Source organism: Rhinoraja longicauda, chromosome 25, assembly GCF_053455715.1.
Source record: "Rhinoraja longicauda isolate Sanriku21f chromosome 25, sRhiLon1.1, whole genome shotgun sequence".
In the NCBI taxonomy this organism is placed as follows: domain Eukaryota; kingdom Metazoa; phylum Chordata; class Chondrichthyes; order Rajiformes; family Arhynchobatidae; genus Rhinoraja; species Rhinoraja longicauda.
Window position 1 is genome coordinate 21,295,591 of NC_135977.1, and position 19,727 is coordinate 21,315,317.

General features: G+C 46.2%; 1 protein-coding gene across 1 annotated transcript in view; it reads right to left on the bottom strand.

The window, feature by feature from the left end:
• Window positions 1-245: 245 nt before the first annotated feature.
• LOC144605679 (coiled-coil domain-containing protein 63-like) overlaps window positions 246-19,727 on the bottom strand; it is a 36,776-nt gene continuing 17,294 nt past the window's right edge. The window contains exons 5-11 of the mRNA XM_078421170.1: window positions 17,630-17,811; window positions 13,575-13,732; window positions 11,313-11,536; window positions 7,578-7,652; window positions 7,001-7,193; window positions 413-643; window positions 246-322 (exon numbers count right to left, since the gene is read on the bottom strand). Of these exons, the coding sequence (XP_078277296.1) occupies window positions 246-322; window positions 413-643; window positions 7,001-7,193; window positions 7,578-7,652; window positions 11,313-11,536; window positions 13,575-13,732; window positions 17,630-17,811 (1,140 nt within the window). The remainder of the gene's footprint in view (window positions 323-412; window positions 644-7,000; window positions 7,194-7,577; window positions 7,653-11,312; window positions 11,537-13,574; window positions 13,733-17,629; window positions 17,812-19,727) is intronic.

A 19,727-nucleotide genomic window follows, 5' to 3' on the forward strand; every position in this document is an offset into this window, starting at 1 on the left:
TATCTGATAGAAAACAGCTGCAGATGGATCAGGAAGGATCGACCGAAAAGTCAATGCAACACATCGGAAAACCTCAAAAGATAACACAAAGGAATTACAAGATAGCAATGAAAAACACATTTAAATTTATTGAGTATTTAATAAAAACAAGATTTATTTACGATTCATACTTGGGTAGTGATTATCACGGGATTTTACACACTATTCCTGATGAATTTTCAGGGATAGTTTCATGCCATTGTCCCCTACTTTGCTCCTTCCAGTTCATGTAATACTAGGTCTCGCAACTGGTAATAATTCATGGGAAATAAAACCTCCGAATCTGTGGACAAAAAGGACGAACCACACTTCACTACACGGTGTTAAACCTCAATATGTGGAAGTTAATACTGCTAAATGCATAGTTAGTTACCAGATTCTTTCTCCAACTCGACTTCAATCTCATCCTCGATGACCGGCGGGGTGATTTTTATGGGCTTCACGTGTCTGGTCAGCTCTGCTCCAGCTATCATGATGTTCACTTTGGGAATACTCGTTTGGCTGCTTGTGGGACTGATGATGGGAGATTCCTTCGCCAGTTCCGCTAACTGGATTGTCAGCATGTGGAGCTGTAGAAGATCGATTGCTTTCCTTTCAATTATGCCTGTAATAAAACAAATATTTGAGTTTCAGTGAACAGCCAGCATTACACCCATAGAAGCTGATATACTTTACTATTGAAAGATGCAGCATGGAAACAGGCCCACCGAGTCCACGCTGACTGCCGATCAACTGTTAACACTAGTTGGTCAAGCAGCATAGAAACAGGATCTTTGATACATGTGGTCATTGATTAAACGAGGAGAGATAAAAATATTGGTAGAAATCTTGTCTCGAGGCAGAAAATGTAGCAAGTAATGTAGCATCATGTAGTGTGGAAACAGGCCCTTCGGCCCAACTTGCCCATGCTGATCAACATGCCCCATCAACACTAATGCATGCGTTTGACCCATATCCCTCTAAACCTATCCTAATCGTGTAACTGTCTAAATGTTTCTTAAACGTTGTGATAATATCTCCCTCCATTGCCTTATCTGGCAGCTAGTTCACAGAGACAAGTTTATGTAAAAATGATGCCCCTCAGGTTCCTATTAAATCTTTCCCTCCTCACCTTAAACCTATGGCCTCTGGTTCATGATTGTTCTACTCTGGGCAAGAGACTATCCAATCTATTCCTCTCATGATCTCATACACCTCTATAAGATCACCCCCCTCATCCTCCTGCGCTCCAAGAAATAAAGTCCTAGCTTATTCAACCTCTCCCTATAGCTCAGGCCTTGGAATCCTGGCAACGCCCTCGTAAATCTATTTTGCACCATTTCCAAGTTTAACAACATAAGCTTAACATAACACAGTTATGTTAAGAGGAGTTGGCTGCGCCTAACGGCTGCGGCTCTCTGGCAGTCTGTTGTCTTTTTTTCTTTTTTTTGTTTGTGTCGGTGTTGGGATGGTTTTTGTTTCTGTTTTTGGCTGTGTATGTGTGGTGTGGGGTGTGGGGGTGTGGGGGGGTGGGGTGGGGCGGGGGGAAACCTTTCTTTTATTAGGTCTCTTCCCCGGGGCGCAGCTCGCCCGCGGGGCCTTCCATCGCCCGGCGCGGCTCGGCTGCGGGACTTAACATCGCCGGCGCGGCTCGGCCGCGGGACGTTTCAGTGCCCGGTGCGGCTTGGCCGCTGGACTTAACATCGCCCGGTGCGGCCGCGGGACGTTTCAGTGCCCGGCGCGGCTTGGCCGCTGGATTTAACATCGCCAGCGCGGCTCGGCCGCGGGACGTTTCAGTGCCCGGTGCGGCTCGGCCACTGGACTTAACATCGCCCGGTGCGGCCGCGGGACGTTTCAGTGCCCGGTGCGGCTCGGCCGCGGGACGTTTCAGTGCCCGGTGCGGCTCGGCCGCGGGACGTTTCAGTGCCCGGCGCGGCTTGGCTGCTGGACTTAACATCGCCAGCGCGGCTCGGCCACGGGACGTTTCGGTGCCCGGTGCGGCTCGGCCGCTGGACTTAACATCGCCCGGTGCGGCCGCGGGACGTTTCGGTGCCCGGTGTGGCTCGGCCGCGGGGCCTTCCATCCTCTTGCGGGGGCTGTGCGTGTCGGTTGCCTCGGTAGGGGTCGAGCTGCCTGTCCGTGGGTGCGGAGGGAAGAGAGGGGAAGTTTTGTTGCCTCCATCACAGTGAGGGGGTGTTTGGAGTCACTGTGATGGATGTTTGTGTTGGGGTCGGGTGTCCTGTGTTCTTTTCTTTTGTGACTGCTGAAATTTCGTTCGGTGTTGTGCCGAATGACAATAAAGTGTTGTTATGTTATGTTATCCCACTTTCTCATCCGCTCCCTGCACCCTGGGGGCAGTTTACAGAAGCCAATTAACCGACAAACCTGATCATTTTGGGGATGCGGGGGGAAACCGGAAAACCCGGAAGAAACACATGCAGTTACGGGGAGAACATGCAAACGCCACACAGACAGCACCCAAGGTCGTGATCGAACCCGGGTCTCTGAGGCTGTGAGGCCGTGGCTGTGACACCTTCTGGATTGTTTTCCCAGTATAGCCATTCCAGACCTGCCAACGTGTGCCTGGGATTTGGAAGAGGCAGAAGTCTGCAAGCTGGGAGAGGAATGGATATTGTGCTGGTTTCTCAGATGACCGGATCCCATTTCCCACTGGACTCCAGGAGAGTAGATTGCTCCAAGGTCCTACCATAAACCTATGGCAACAAATGAAACCTAGCCTCGAAGCGCCATCTGGTGGAGAGATATCCCACTGCTGTCAGTCTGGTCAAGAGCAACTACCTATTTTGGTAAAGCTCTTTAGTTCAGTTAGGTTCATTGTCACGAGTACTGAGGTAAAATGAAACGCTTTTTTGCTGCTTGCTATCCAGTCAGAGGAAGACTGTACATGATTACAATCAAATCGTCCACAGGTACAGGATAAAGGGACTAAGAAAATAACTGCAGATGCTGGTACAAATCGATTTATTCACAAAATGCTGGAGTAACTCAGCAGGTCAGGCAGCATCTCGGGAGAGAAAGAATGGGTGACGTTTCGGGTCGAGACCCTTCTTCAGACTGAGTCTGAAGAAGGGTCTCGACCCGAAACGTCACCCATTCCTTCTCTCCCGAGATGCTGCCTGACCTGCTGAGTTACTCCAGCATTTTGTGAATAAAGGGACTAATGTTTAGTGCAAGATAAAGTCCAGTAGAGTCCGATTAAAGATAGTCCGATTCTCCAAAGTGCCATAGACGACATGCTCAACGTTTATCCGATTTTTGTCCTTCCCCTTTACTCTACTTATTGTACTGGAGTTTAGCTTGATTGTATTTATGTATAGTATTATCTGATTTGTTTGGTTAGCACACAAAACAAAGCTTTTCACTGTACCTCCACACAGATGACAATAGTAAACTGAAACCTAAGTCCGCTGAGTGTGTTATTTGGAGGGGAGCCTCTTCTTTCTCTGGAATAAGGATTGTATGTTTGGGGATGCTGGTGAAGAGACCTCAGCAAGTTGCAGTAAACGGTTTGTCGGTGATGCATGGTCACGGTGTGCTGGTGGAGAAGGGGGTGGGTATTTGTGACGGAGAGGCTAGTCAAGGTGGTTGCCCTGCCCTGGGTGCTGGCAACATCTGGAGTATTGTTGGAGCTGCACCCATCTTGGCAAGTGCAGATTAGTGCATCAAACTCCATCCTGCCTTGTAGAATGTAGAGACAGGGAGTCATGAGGCAAGATGGACTGCATCTTTATCAGGACTGACATTTCCCCACTGATAATAACAAAAGGTGATGGTAGAATGTACAGTGGCTACATTGCTTCTCGGCACACGTGAATGATGTCCTTATCTTACAAAGAAATATTAAGTTTATTGGACCCATCAATAGCTATGGTATAGGGTATGTTCTGCAGCTAGGATACTGTTTGATTCACCTCTAGTCCATTGCGGACAATGGACTTTGTCTAAGGAACTGAGAACTATATTTGGCATTCCATATATTCCCTTTTAATCTATCTATCTATCTATCTATCTATCTATCTATCTATCTATCTATCTATCTATCTATCTATCTATCTATCTATCTATCTATCTATCTATCTATCTATCTATCTATCTATCTATCTATCTATCTATCTATCTATCTATCTATCTATCTATCTATCTATCTATCTATCTATCTATCTATCTATCTATCTATCTATCTATCTATCTATCTATCTATCTATCTATCTATCTATCTATCTATCTATCTATCTATCTATCTATCTCTAAAACTCTCGGTTTGTTTGTGTGTATATGTTTATGTGTTTATGTGTGTACCATGTCCTCTACACAGCCAAAACGGTACACAATAGCATGGCAATTTTAGGCTCACCTTACTCATCATTGTCCTGGGATTCAAATGAATGTTAATTGAATGGGGAGGGATGGAGTGGACGATTGGGTGTGGGGGGAGGGGGGATGGAGTGGGTAAGTGGGGGGGAGGAAGGGGAATGGAGTGGGTGAGGGGGTGACGAGGATGGAGTGGGTGAGGGGGGAGGGGGTGGAGTGGGTGAGTGGGGGGAGGGAGGGGGTGGATTTTGTGAGTTGGGGGAGGGGAGGGGGGATGGAGTGGGTGGAGGAGGGGTGGATTGGATGAGTGGGGGGAGGGGGGGAGTGGGGGGGATGGAGTGGATGAGGGAGGGGGGATGGAGTAGGTGAATGGGAGGGAGGGGGGGATGGAGTGGGTGAAGGGTGGGGATGGAGTGAGTGAGTGAGTGAGTGAGGGGTGGGGGAGGGGGGATGGAGTGGGTGAGTGGGGGGGGTGAGGGAGACCCCCTAAGAGTGGAGGGGGTGAAAAGGGGTGTTGAGGGGGGATGGAGTGGGTTAGTGGGGGGGAGGGGGAGGGGGGGAGTGGGGAGGGGAGGGTTCTACACCAATGCAGGAGAGCTTTGGGCCCAACGGATGGCTGCCAGATCTGCATGTGCACAGTTGGGGGAGGGTTGCCATTTTGTGTTCAGCTCCGACCACACGCTCGAAAGGCCGATTGCTCCGGGACCCACATGGGGTGAGCGCTGGAGCTCCCCGCTCCAATTGGACGCCTGCTCGTCCTGATTTGCTCCTACTGCTCACCCCCACGTGGGGTCCATTGATTGGCTACAACCTCCCGCTCGACGCCCAATTGGCCCGGGTCCCCACGTGGAGGGAGTGCCAACGGTCCCCGCTCTGATTGGTCGCCGATGTGTCCTCATTTGCTCCTGCTGCTCACCCCCACGTGGGGTCCATTGATTGGATCCAACCTCCCACTCGACGCTCGATTGGTCCGGATCCCACGTGGGGGGAGCGTCGATGCTACCTGCTCTGATTGGTCGCCGGCAAGTCCTGATTTGCTCCTACTGCTCACCCCCACGTGGGGTGCATTCATTGGCTAGGACCGCCCGCTCGGCGCCCAATTGGCCCGCGTTCCCACATCGGTTCGAATGATTGGCTCCGACCTTCCGCTCGACACCCGATTGGTCCGGATCCTACGTGGGGGGAGCGGTTTCTTCCCGCTCAAAGCAACTTCCGTCGCTGTCGAGCTGACGCTGCTGCTGAATGAGGGCACAGTCCCGAGGATCTCCAAGAGAGGATTTTAACCATCAAAAGCAAAAACATTCCAGATAAGATTTATTTTATTTTTAAGAAAAAAATGCCATTTATTTTAAAGAACAAACGGGATTTTCGCATGTCACGATGGGAACCCAACGAGGAATGGGCCCAATGGGTCCACTTGGACTGGTATATTACTAAAACTCTGTGTCGCTGTGAGGGATCTTGTTTGGCTGAGGTTCGCTGTTTGTTTGGCTGAGGTTAGTTGTTTGTTTGGTAACCGTATTTGTGCCCACGTCACACGAAGCGCGACAATTTTAGGACCACCTTACTCACCTTTGGGGACCCTGTCATGCAAGTTTCATTCAAATTGGTCTTATATTTTTTAAGTTAGAGAGATTTTAAAGTTTAAACATTTGCTTATGTTAAACTGAAGCTTGGCAAGGTTCAGCTTGTGACGCCACAATTGGAGGGGGGGACGGGACCTGCCAGAGTGACGGTAGTGGTGGTCAATGAGGGGGGGAGGGGCGTAGATTCAGTCAGCAATGGGAGCAGATACGCGCCAAAGCTGTATCAAACAGACAGGCATTTCTCTATCTCTTACAGTGGTCCTTGCTGATGAAGAAATCTCCATCCATTTGAAAAATAAATCGCAACCTTTAGGTGAAAGGTCAGTTCATGGGTCATTGTCCATTGTTCAGTAGAGTTGCTGCCTTACAGCTCCAGAGACCCGGGTTTGATCCTGACTGCGGGTGCTGTCTGCATGTTCTCCCTATAACCGCGTGGGTTTTCTCCCAGTGCTCCGTCCGGTTTGCTCCCACATTCCAAAGACACACAGGTTTGCAGATTGATTCGCTTCTGTAAACTGTCCCTAGTGTGCAGGATTGAACCAGTGTAGGGGGTGATCGCTAGTCAGTGCGGACTCAGTGGACCAAAGGTCTGTGTTGTATCTCTAAATTAAACTGAACAATGATGGAAGTCAACAGGGATTCAAACTTGCTGGTATGCACTTGGCAAGAATACAATGATGTTCATACTGTACTTAAACAATCACATTTGCTCTGTTTTCCTTTCATTTTAAAAATATCATTTCTGGTACACATCCCTTACCGTGGGTCAATTCAGTGGTTGGCCTCCATAATTGGATGGTTCCAACTGCCCTCAGACCACCTTGGTGCCCCTATCCATAATTTCATGTCATTGAGGCAGAATTAAGCCATACGGCCCATTGAATCTACTCCGCCATTCAATCATGGCTGATCTATTTAACCCCCATTCTCCTGTCTTCTCCACCTAACCTTTGACACCCTTACTGATCAAGGACCTGTCATTCTGTCCCACCACGCAGCATGAGAACAGTGTTCCCAATCTTCCAGTCAACTCTTCACTTCCGTGTCTGATCAATAGCACTCACCTAAATAATCCAGTGCGTTGAAATTTAAGATCCCATCGTTACCACACAATATCTTCTGGATTGGTGTTAAGTCACAATGTATTTTCTTGGCAAGGGATTCCACGCTGGATTTCAGTTGATCCAGAGCTTTGCTAACACGTATGTACATCCTTTCATATGTATTCGTCTGCTGGGTTGTGTCTTCAAGGGAGTGCTGTGGAAAACAGGCAACGTGCTTTCAGCTTACAACAGCTCAAAGAGTCAAGGGTTGAAAAAACCAAGAAGAAAATATACTTTTTATTGTCAGCAACTGAATCTGAATGCCCTTGTAGGTATCCATGTTAGTGGAGTCATGGAGGCGTTGAGTAAAAACACCAAGTGCTGGAGGAACTCAGTATCTGGAGAGGGAATGGACAGAGACCATTCCTTAGACTTGTCTTGACCTGAAACCATCCAGCCATTCCCTCCATTGATGCTGCCTGACCCGCTGAGTTCCTCCAGCATTTTGGTTTTCCCACGATTCCAGCTTCTGCACTTCCCTGTGCCTCCACGAAGCCATTGAGTCAGTCGTACATGTTGTAAAATAGAAGCCATTTACCTCAATCTCCTTGATGACTTTGTGCATATCTTCCTCGCTTTGGCGACGTTGGTTTTGAATTTGTAATATTTCTTCCTGCACATTTAAAAATGCAAAATTATCAGTGGGTTTAATAATATAATCATTCTAGGTCCAGTAATTAGGATAAGAAATGTGAATTCTATTTTTGCTTCTTGGAAATTCTTTGGGTGCCTGTCAAACATTGTAATGGTTACAATGTGAAATGCTTCCCTTGAGGGCCAACTGTTCTACTGCACATGGTCCAAGGCATACTGGACTCAAGGGCATTGCCCCCGGGTCTGCTTTCCAGGTCACTGAGTATTCACTGGGAAGAAGGGGGGAGTAGGGCTTCAAATGCTCCCCCAGTATTCATGTTCACTCATTCCTTCTTCTCCCCGCTCCTGTCGTACAAGATACTGAACCTTGAAAACGCCCACCACTAGAATCAGGAACAGCTTCTTCCCCTCTGTTATCAGGTTTCTGAACAGTCCATCCATAAGCTAGGGTACCGTCTGATTCATCTCTATCCCACTGTGGACAATGGGCTTGGTCCAGGGAACTGATGCGCTACAATGCTGAGAACTATATTCTGCACTATGTATCTTGGCCTTTACTCTAGACTTTGGACTTTAGAGATACAGCGTGGAAACAGGCCCTTTGGCCCACTGAGTCCACACTGACCAGCGTTCACCCCATACACTAATGCTATCCTACACCCCAGGGACAATTTTTACCAAAGCCAATTAACCCACAAATCTGCACGTCTTTAAAGCATGGGAGGAAATCGGAGCGTCCAGAGAAAACACACCACCGTACAAATTCTGTACAGACAGCACATGTTGTCAGGATACAACCCAGATCTCTGGCACTGTAAGACAGCAATTCTACCATAGAAACAGAAACATAGAAAATAGGTGCAGGAGGGGGCTATTTGGCCCTTCGTGCCAGCACCGCCATTCATTGTGATCATGGCTGATCGTCCCCAATCAATAACCCGTGCCTGCCTTCTCCCCATATCCCTTGATTCCACTATCCCCTAGAGCTCTATCTAACTCTCTCTTAAATCCATCCAGTGATTTGGCTTCCACTGCCCTCTGTGGCAGAGAATTCCACAAATTCACAACTCTCCGGGTTTTTTTCTCACCTCAGTTTTAAATGGCCTCCCCTTTATTCTAAGACTGTGGCCCCTGGTTCTGGACTCGCCCAACATTGGGAACATTTTCCCGGCATCTAGCTTGTCCAGTCCTTTTATAATTTTATATGTTTCTATAAGATCCCCTCTCATCCTTCCAAACTCCAGTGAATACAAGCCTAGTCTTTTCAATCTTTCCTCATAAGTCAGTCCCGCCATCCCAGGGATCAATCTCGTGAACCTACGCTGCACTGCCTCAATTACAAGGATGTCCTTCCTCAAATTAGGAGACCAAAACTGTACACAATACTCCAGATGTGGTCCTACCAGGGGCCTATACAACTGCAGAAGCACCTCTTTATTCCTATACTGAAATCCTCTTGTTATGAAGGCCAACATTCCACTGCGCCACTATGCCGCCCCTTACGTATTGTACTTGAGATTGAACTGATTGTATTTATGTGTGGTATAGCTGAACCATTTGGTTAGCATGCAGAATAAAGCTGGGATTGTAACATCTAGTCCTACTAATCAATCTGAAATTTCATTGTACCTCAGTATACATGACAATAATAAACCTAAACCTATGGGATTTGGATTGGATCATTGAAAAGGCAGTGAGATTTCATCAGAATCAGCAGTTCCCAACATTGCAGCCAAGTCACAATTGAGGATTACCGGGTTCATAAATGGAGTCGTAAAGACCATTGGCTGCATAATACTAGCTTAATTCTTTTTACTTTGCAGGTTAATTATTCTCAGCATTGCACCTCTTGTTTATACAACGAGATTTAAAATTAATCCATGTACAGGCTCACAGTGGAAAGACAGGTTTAACCCTTACATTACATGTTGCCTAAACACAGACTACATTATTTTGGGGTTGCAGATACCTTTTGCGTGGGATCGTGACCTGGGGCAGCTTGGCCAAGATTGTGCTGGGAGATGGACACAAAGCACTGAAGTGGGTCAGTGGGTCAGGAAGCATCTCTGGAGAAAAGAAATAGGTGATGTTTCAGGTTGGAACCCTTCTCCAGAGATACTACCTGACCCGCTGAGTTACTCCAGCATTTTGTGTCTATTTTTGGTTATAAACCAGCATCTGAAGTTCCTTCCTACACTTCCTGTGTTGGGAGAGCTGGAGTGGGGGTTGCACGCTACTGTGTTTCATGACTGATGAATGCTCCAAAGGCAAGTCTGCTCTTCAGGCAAAACCTCCTGAAGTTCTACCAAAACGTGAGCTGCAAGGGGCTTGCATCTTCAAGAGTGGTCCTCGTCCTAGAAGGGTTACGTTTCGTTTAGTTTAAGTGTAGAAATACATCATGGAAACAGGCCCTTTGGCCCACCGAGTCCACACCAACCATCTGATCATGTTTACACTAGCACTTTGTTATCCCACTTTCTCATCCACTCCCTGCACACTGAGGGCAATTTACAGAGGCCAATTAACCTACAAACTTGCAGGTGTTTGGGATGTGGGAGGAAACCCTCGCGGTGATAGGGCGAATGTGAAAACCCGGGCCTCTGGGCTGTGAGGCAGCAGCTCTACCCGCTGCACCACTGTACCGCCTACATGTAACATAATCTATGTATAACAGAAATTAAAATGATGGAAGAATTCTCCATTGGATGACACAAGTCCAGATTTTAAAGGGGACCTCTTGAAGTGGACTTTACCCTGCAGCAAAATTTCAGAGGTGACATTATTGAACAGTGTACATAAATGTGTGCGTGGGCAATATTGTGCAGCGTTCTGCTGTGACATTTCCTTTCATAAATATGATCAGATGTTTCTTGTTCAGAAACGCAAAAGTTCTATTATATACAGCAAGATCAAAGATCGAAACTGGCACCTCCTCTACATCAAACAACATGGTTTGCATGCTGCCCATTATGCAGGTAGTGATTTAAATTTAAAACAAAGATTAATAGAAGTTAATTATTTAACTTCTGTTACTAGGCACAATACAATCTTGCTCCATACAACCCATGCTATTAATTTCAGAAGAAAATCCATCTCAAAGCAGTGACAATTTGCCATGTCTGGCTTCAGCAAACTGGTAGAGCTGCTCCTAACTGTGCCAGAGATGTGGGTTCCATCCTGACTTTGGGTGCTGTCTGTGTGTGTTTGCACGTTCTCCCTGTGATCCCATGGGTTTCCTTGGGCTGCTCCGGTTTCCTCCCATATCCCAAAGGCGTGCAGGTTTCCTGGCCTCCGTAAAATTGTGTGTAGAGAGTGGATGCGAAAGTGGAATGGCATAGGACTATTGTGAACCAGTTGATCGATGGTCGGCATGGGCTTGGTGGGCCAAAGGGCCTGTTTCTATGCTGCATCTTCTGAATCAAAGTATAAAGGACATAATTTAACAAAACTTTGTTGCACATATAGTTCACTCATGAAGTATCCAAAAGCCTCTGGATCATCGCTAGCTGCAATATTTCTGGTAAAACCAAAGTGTAACAAATATTCCAAAATAAAATCGACAATAAATTAAAAATGTTAAAGAGGGAAGAGTAATTCAGCCCAAGATCAAAGTAACACTGTATACAGCTGCTATTATCCGTGACAATGAAGCAATGTTGTACAATTCTACTTCACAAACCTTAATAGTCTGTATCTTCTCTTGCTTGTGTTCCAGTTGAATATTAATTTCATTTATAAAATTGAACAGTGCATAATTTTTCTCCTCTGTGGCAATAAACTCATTACCCAAACTGTAAAGTGTGTCTCTGCCAGTCAAAAGTCTAAGCTGATAATATACTTCCTCATATGCCTCGTATTCAATTTCCTGAGCAGTTTTCTTACTAATCCTATCCTGAGAATGTTCTAAAAACAAAATGCAACAAAAAAATGTTTATTTTATTGAGGTTATTTGCCGAAAAGTGAATTTTGATTTCTGAGTAGATACAGCATGGAAACTGGCCCTTTGGCCCACGTCGACCATCGATCACCCCTCCCCCTACTAGTTCTATGATGTCATCCCACTTTCTCATCCACTCCCTACACACCAGGGGCAATTTATAAAGGGCCAATTAACCTACAAACCCACACATCTTTGGGACATGGGAGGAAATTGGATCACACGGAGGAAACCCACATGGTCGCAAGGAGAACGTGCAAACTCCATACACAGATATTACCCGAGGTCTGGATCAAATGCGGGTCTCTGGTGGTTGGGAAAGGTTTCGAGGGATATGAGCTAGGCACAGGGAAATGGGACCAGCTTAGATGGGGTATTTTGGTCAGCATGGACGAGTTAGGCTGAAGTGGCCTGCTTCCATACTATATGACTATGACGTAGATGTTACTTCAACAGCATCTCCCTTCCCTGTTTATCCTACAATCGAGACAGTGAAGAGACGGGAAATCATATGGAAACTGCCACCATCAACCGTGCTCCTACATTACACCTCTCTAACACAGACATATAGGAGTCCATCTTGTACTGGGGACTTCCCTGCATCATTTGGCGTTCCATTTGGTACAGTAACTGAAGCTTAGATAAATAAAACCCGTCACAACTTACTGAGGTCAAACAGGTTCAGCTGAAGAAAGGTCCCGACCCAAAACATCACCTATCCTTTTTCTCTAGAGATGCTGTCTGACCCGTTGAGTTACTCCAGCATTATCCACAAGCAAAATTAGCAAAGAATCTAGACACCGATTAGAAGCAATGCTCCACTATCCACCAGATGTTACAGCAAAACACAAAGTGCTGGTGGAACTCAATGAGACAGGAGGCATCTGTGGAGGGAACGCACAAAGGACGTTTCAGGTCGGGACCCTTTCTCAGAGTGGATATTATACCTCATCTTATTTTAACAGATAAATTCATAGAGTTTTTCAGTCAGAGAGTGGTGAAGGTGTGGAATTCTCTGCCTCAGAAGGCAGTGGAGGCCAGTTATATCATATCATATCATATCATATATATACAGCCGGAAACAGGCCTTTTCGGCCCTCCAAGTCCGTGCCGCCCAGCGATCCCCGTACATTAACACTATCCTACACCCACTAGGGACAATTTTTACATTTACCCAGCCAATTAACCTACATACCTGTACGTCTTTGGAGTGTGGGAGGAAACCGAAGATCTAGGAGAAAACCCACGCAGGTCACGGGGAGAACGTACAAACTCCTTACAGTGCAGCACCCGTAGTCAGGATCGAACCTGAGTCTCCGGCGCTGCATTCGCTGTAAAGCAGCAACTCTACCGCTGCGCTACCGTGCCGTTCGTTGGATGCTTTCAAGAGAGAGCTGGATAGAGCTCTTAAGGATAGCGGAGTGAGTGGGTATGGGGAGAAGGCAGGAACGGGGTACTGATTGAGAGTGATCAGCCATGATCGCATTGAATGGCGGTGCTGGCTCGAAGGGCTGAATGGCCTACTCCTGCACCTATTGTCCATTGTCTATTGTCTATTGTTATAGAGTCATACAGCGTGGAAACAAGCCCTTCGGCCCAACTTGCCCAAACCGACCAACATGCCCCATCCACACTAGTCCCACCTGCCTACAATTGGCCCACATCCCTCTAAACCTATCCCATCCATGTATCTGTCTAAATGTTTTGTAAATGTTGCAATAGTACCTGCTGCAACTACCTCCTCCAGCAGCTCGTTCCATACCCCACCACCCTTTGTGTAAAATAAGTCACCCCTCAGGTTCCTAGTTAATGTTTCCCCCTATGTCCTCTGGTACTCGGTTCTTCTACTCAGGGCAGGAGACTGTCTGATTGTCCGATCATGATTTTGTACACCTCTATAAGATCACCCCTCATCCTCCTGAACTCCAAGGAATAGACTCCTAGCGTGTTCAACCTCTCCCTATCGTCACTATAGTCTTTTAAACTTTACTAATGATAGTCTACCTTCTTTTGTAAACTGTCGAAATTTAATCATGATGAAGTCCTTGAGCTTCGTCTCGTGATCAATAACACGCATCAGTTCCTTTATTTCTGTGTTGTACAGCAGGATATCTTTTGCACTTCGCTCCTTCACTGCATGTATTCTACTTTCTGCCTCCATCCTGGGAAGGAGAAACATTCACTCATTTTTGGAATAATCTAAGACACCAAAGAAATCGTGCAGATCAAAAATTGTTCAACAATTATGCGCAGTCCTAGTCAGGGCCGTTTTTACAGCATTATGGGCCCCCGGGCAAAGCAGTGTACTGGGGCCCCTACCGTTGCTCTCCCCCACCCCCCTTTCCCTACCAGCCCCCCCCCCCTGTCGTGCCGGCGAAAAGCACTTACCGAAAAGCACTTAGCGATGGACTTAGGGTGCTACATTGTTGCGAAAAGCACTTACAGATCGCTGTGAGATGCACTTAGTGACCGAAAATGTTGCAAAAAAAGCACTTATTGAACCTACATTTTTAAAGTAGTATTTATTTATTGGAAGTCACTTAACATACACAGATCAGCATGGGGCCCCTATGCTCGTGGGGCCCCGGGCAAGTGCCCATCAGGCCCATGCGTTAAGACGGCCCTGGTCCTAGTTTTGAGTGGCATTCCTATTGGAGTCTTTCTTTCCTGCAGGTTTTAATCACAGTGAAGCAAGCAAGGAGAACTGTCCTTTCAAGCGCCGTTTAGTACAGTTTAGTTTAGAGATACAGCATGGAAACAGGCCCTTCGGCCCTCCGAGTCCACGCCGACTATCAATCACCAATTCACTCTAATGTAATAAGAAGAAATTAAAGATGTTGGTTTATACCAAAGATAGACACAAGGTACTGGAATAACTCAGCAACATCTCTGGAGAAAATGGATAAGTGATGTTTCAGGTTGAGATCCTTCTTCAGACTGACTGAAGGGTAGCGACCCAAAATATCACTTATCCATTTTCTCCAGAGATGCTGCCCAACCCACTGAATTACTCCTGCACTTTGTGTCTACCTGTTCACACTAGTTCGATGTTATCCCACTTTCTTATCAACTCACGACATATTATGGGCAATTTTACAAAGTCCAATAACATTACAAACCCATGGGGCAAATGGAAATAGCTCAGATGGGCCATGTTGGTTAGCATGGATGAGTTGGGCCGAAGAGGCTGCTTTCGTGCACAATGATTCTATGAATTTATCTTTGGGATGCAGGAGGAAATTGGACACAGGGAGAATGTGCAAACTCCGCACAGACAGCAGCCAAGATTAGGATCGAATCTAGGTCTCTGGTGCTGTGAGGCAGACGGTAGAGCTATTGGGCAGTGCTGTTTTATTAGGTAGTCATGGGATACAGTTCAAATGCAGGTGAATGGGACCAGCCCAATGTACCAACCCTAGTCAGCATGGACGAGGAGGGCCGAAGGGCCAATTTCCACGCTGTACAGCTCTGGAACTGTCAGGAGGGTCGGACATAATTTCTTATTCAGAAGACCCAGAATGACTTATTTTCAAAAATAAGGCAGAAACCTTTAACCTACTAGAGTAGACCATTGTATAAATATTCTCTATGCTGCTCGACCCACTGAATTCCTCCAGCAGATTGTATATTGCTTCAGATTCCAGCATCTACTAAGTGCTGTGTCTCCACCTTTGCTATAAATGGTTTCTCACTAGTTTCTACCAGTAATTCTAAATTATATAGTTCCTGCTTTCTGGCATCAAGTTGCAGGTGTGCGGGAGGAAAGGAATCAGGCCAAATCATTTCCCACTCTGGGGAATGCTATTGTCACCTTCTCGGTTCAGCTCAGAACAGAAGTTTCCCGCTGTGTGTCTCTAGGTTCAGACTCCCCTCGGTGGCATTGGTTGGAAGTGCAGAGCAGAGCAGAGATTCTCCAGATCAACAGAGACAGGGAACCGCTTCTGCACGATGGTGCAGCGGTAGAGTTGCTGCCTAACAGCGCCAGAGACCCGGGTTCGGTCCTGACCTCAGGTGCTGTCTGTGTGGAGTTGGCACGCTCTCCCTGTGACCACGTGGTTTCCACAGGGTGCTCCAGTTTCCTCCCACACTTCAAAGACGTGCAGATTTGTAGGTAAATTTCTTTTGTAAATTGTCCCTAGTATGTAGGATATAACTAGTGTACGGGTGATCGATGGTAGGTGCGGACTCGGTGATTCCGTACACTAGTTCTATTCCACACACTAGAACGTACAAACCCCATACAGACAGCACCCGAGGTCAGGATCGAACCCAGGTCTCCGGCGCTGTAAGGCAGCGAATCTACCGCTGCGTCACTGAAACGCCCCCCATGTGCTCAAAACCAGGAACCTCACTCCCAGCAAAGGTGCTCAGCGAAACGATCGGCAAGCCTGCACTTGGTCTCACTTGATCGCCACTTTCCACTTTCCAGAGAGACCGTTCCCTCAGCAACTCCCTGGTTAACTCGTCCCTTCCCACCCAAACCACGCCCTCCCCAGATACCTTCCCCTGCAACCGCAGGAGATGCAATACCTGTCCCTATACCTCCTCCCTCGACTCTGTCCAAGGACCCCGACAGTCTTTTCAGGTGAGGCAGAGATTCGCTTGCACCTTCTCCAACCTCTCTACTCTACCCACTGTTCCAGGTGTGGACTCCTATATATCGGTGAGACCAAGCGCAGGCTCAGCAATCGTTTCGCTGAACACCTTCTCTCAGTCCGCCTGGACCAACCTGATCTCCCAATTGCCAAACACTTTAATTCCCCTTCCCATTCCCACACTGATTTTTCTGGCCTAGGCCTCCTCCATTATCAGAGTGAGGCCCAAACGCAAATTGGAGGACCAACGTCTCATATTTCACTTGGGCAGCTTACAACACAGTGGTATGAAAGTTGATTTCTCTAATTTCAAGTAATCCCTGCATTCCCTCCCCCACCCAAGTCATACCAGCTTCAAAGTTGTCTTGTTGAGTCTCATTGTCTGTAACTCGTTCTCACATAACAAATAGTTAACATTGACCAGTTACCTTTATCATCGTTACTTTTTCGCATATCTTTCATTCATTTGTTCTATATCTTTCTACATCACTGTCTCTCTCTCTCATTTCCCTTTCCCCTGACTCTCGTCTGCAGAAGGGTCTCGACCGAAACGTCACCAATTGCTTTTCTCCAGAAATGCTGCCTGCCCTGCAGAGTTACTCCAGCTTTTTGTGTCTATCTTTCAAGACACACTTGGGCACCCTTTTCTGTTTCTCGTTTTCTCTGCAGCAAAGAATCGGAAATATTGAATTCTCATCACTGTTTTGACTGAAAGCCAAGAGTGAAATAGGCGGCAGAGTGACGCAGCGGCAGAGCTGCTGCCTCACGGTGCCAGAGACCCTGGTGCAATCATTACTTCAGGTGCTGTCTTTGTGGAGTTTGCACATTGTCCATGTGGCCGGCTGGGTTTCCACCACGTGTTCCCATATCCCAAAGACGTGCAAGCTTGTTGGTTAATTGGCCTTTATAAATTACCCCTAGTGTGTCTGGAGTGGATGTGAAAGTGGGATAACATAGAACAAGTGATCAATGATTGGTATGGACTTAGTTGGCTGAATGGCGTTTCCATGCTATATTTTTAAACTAGATGTAATTATTATTCATTGTGAAGGAAAAACACTGCAGATGCTGGTTTAAATCAAAGGTAGACAACAAAATGCTGGAGTAACTCAGCGGGTCAGGCAGCATCTCTGGAGAGAAGGAATGGGTGACGTTTCGGGTCGAGACCCTTCTTCAGACTGATGTCAGGGGAGGGGGCGGGACAAAGATAGAATGTAGTCGGAGACAGGAAGACCGGTGGGAGAACTGGGAAGGAGGAGGGGATAGAGAGGGAAACCAGGGATTATCTGAAGTTATTATTCAGATTGACATCACTGGTCCTATCTGCCATTTCAGCACTGATGTGGCCGCAATTGACACTCAAAAGACTGAATTGGACTTTAGTCTTGTACGATAGGTGCAGCTTCTTGAAAAGAACATGCTGTTTTTTCTTCTCAATCAGCTATTGATCAGACAAATACTCACCGTTGGTCATAAGCTTGTACAGATTCCTCAACTATTTCTTTCATTATTTTCTTTTGTTCTTGGAGTTTTGTGCTAAGTTTGTTGTATAGTTTGGTGTAAATCTCTTTATTAATTCTCAGAACATTAATTTCTTCACGGAGCTTGCAATTTTCCGTCAGTATGGAGTTAAACTTTATTGTCGACTGAAAAAGAAAGTGCCAAATTTGTCAAAACTTACAAAATACTTTCCGAAAGACCATTCAGGCAATACAAGGCAGATAATGAACATTGACTGGGTTTTTAATATTATTCCTTACTCTGTTAAACATAAACAGTACAGCACTGGAACAGGCCATTCAGCCCACAATGTCTGTGTCAAACTGGATGCCAAAATAAATTAAATCTCATCTGCCTATCTAAAAGCTTCTTATTGTATCTATATTGTACACCACCATTCCCAGCAACACATTTTTGCACACTTTTATAACATTTAACAATACACCTTCAGCAAATAATAGTTGAAGTAGTTAATGTTTGTTGCGTTATAAGATTAATGGTTCCTTCTCATTTCATGTTTACATATATATAACTTATAGGTTTGACTTCATGATCATAATAACATTTCATTCGAGTCACAGAAAGAAGTGTTGCTTGCTTTTAATATCACATCTCACAGCGTCCTACAAAGGTTATTTTACTCTACCAAATGGGCACAAAGACAGGCTGGGAGACGTGACTGTATGCGTAGATAAAATTGGAGCTTCAAGACTAACTAATGAACACAGGCAGAGGAAGTTCATAAGTCATAGCAGAATTAGGCCATTTGGCCCATCGAGTCTACTCCGCCATTCAATCGTGGCTGAACTATCTCTCCCTCTCAATCCCCATTCTCCCGCCTTCTCCCCACAACCCCTGACACCTTTACTAATCAAGAATCTGTCAACCTCCACCTTAAAAATACCCACAAAATGCTGGAGTAACTGAACAAATACCTTCGATTTGTACCAGCATCTGCAGTTATTTTCTAACACCACCTTAAACATACCCAATCACTTGACCTCGATAGTAGATGGTGGCAATGAATTCCATGGGAAGCAGGTGAGCTTCCTAAAGAAATGGTGAATGATTTGCCTGAGGATATTGACTGGGGAGTCCGATAAATTATTATACAAAGAGGACGGGGTGAAGGTAATGACCAAATGGTACAAGTGGAAACTCATCATAGATTTCTCAATTAAAGTGGCCAGAAGAGTTTGGGTTTGATGCGAGTTTGAGGATTGTAAATTCAATGTACTGGTTGAACAGAACATGCTGTCCTTTCAGTCCTGGGCCTCCTCCATCGCCACATGACATTGGAGGAACAGTGCCTCATATTTCGCTTGGGTAGCTTACAACGTAGAGGTGCGAACATTGAATTCTCTCATTTTAAATAACTTCTACTTACACTCCCCTCCTCTCCCCCCTCCCCCCAGTTCTCCACGTGGAGATCACACCTTCCCGAGCCTACGATGGGCTTCCCAGGCACCGCCCTGCTTGAGGTCATTTGTGGCCGGCTCCGATTGGCCCTAGTCTTTTCTCACCTCCAGCTCTTCACCCCCTCCCCACCCACCTCTTTCAGTCTGAAGAAGGGTCCGACCCAAGACGTCACCATCCTTTTTCTCCAGAGATGCTGCCTGACCCGCTAGTTACTCCAGCACTTTGTGTCTACCTAAGTGAGTAAGCTATAGTGACATGTTATAAATAACTTAGATTTGTGGTTGGTTCAGGATAAAAGGCTGGCATGGACAACATTAATAAGTTTAAAACAAAGGCATCAATAACAGTTTTGTCGACAGTTATAAGAAACTGGGAGTGGAGGCTGGTGATGTTTGTTCAAGATAGACAACAGCATTTAGTTGTCATGTGTACTGGCAGTGGAACAATGAAATTCTTACTTGCTGCAGCTCTACGGGCCCATTAATGCAACAATACACAAATAAATATACAATCATCCCCAATACAATAAATTAGTAATCAGTAATCCCAGGTAACAAGACCATAATAGTGCAAAACCAAAGTACATAGTGCAACCAAAACAAGGTCCATAATAGAAACAAGGAACTACAGATGCTGGTTTACA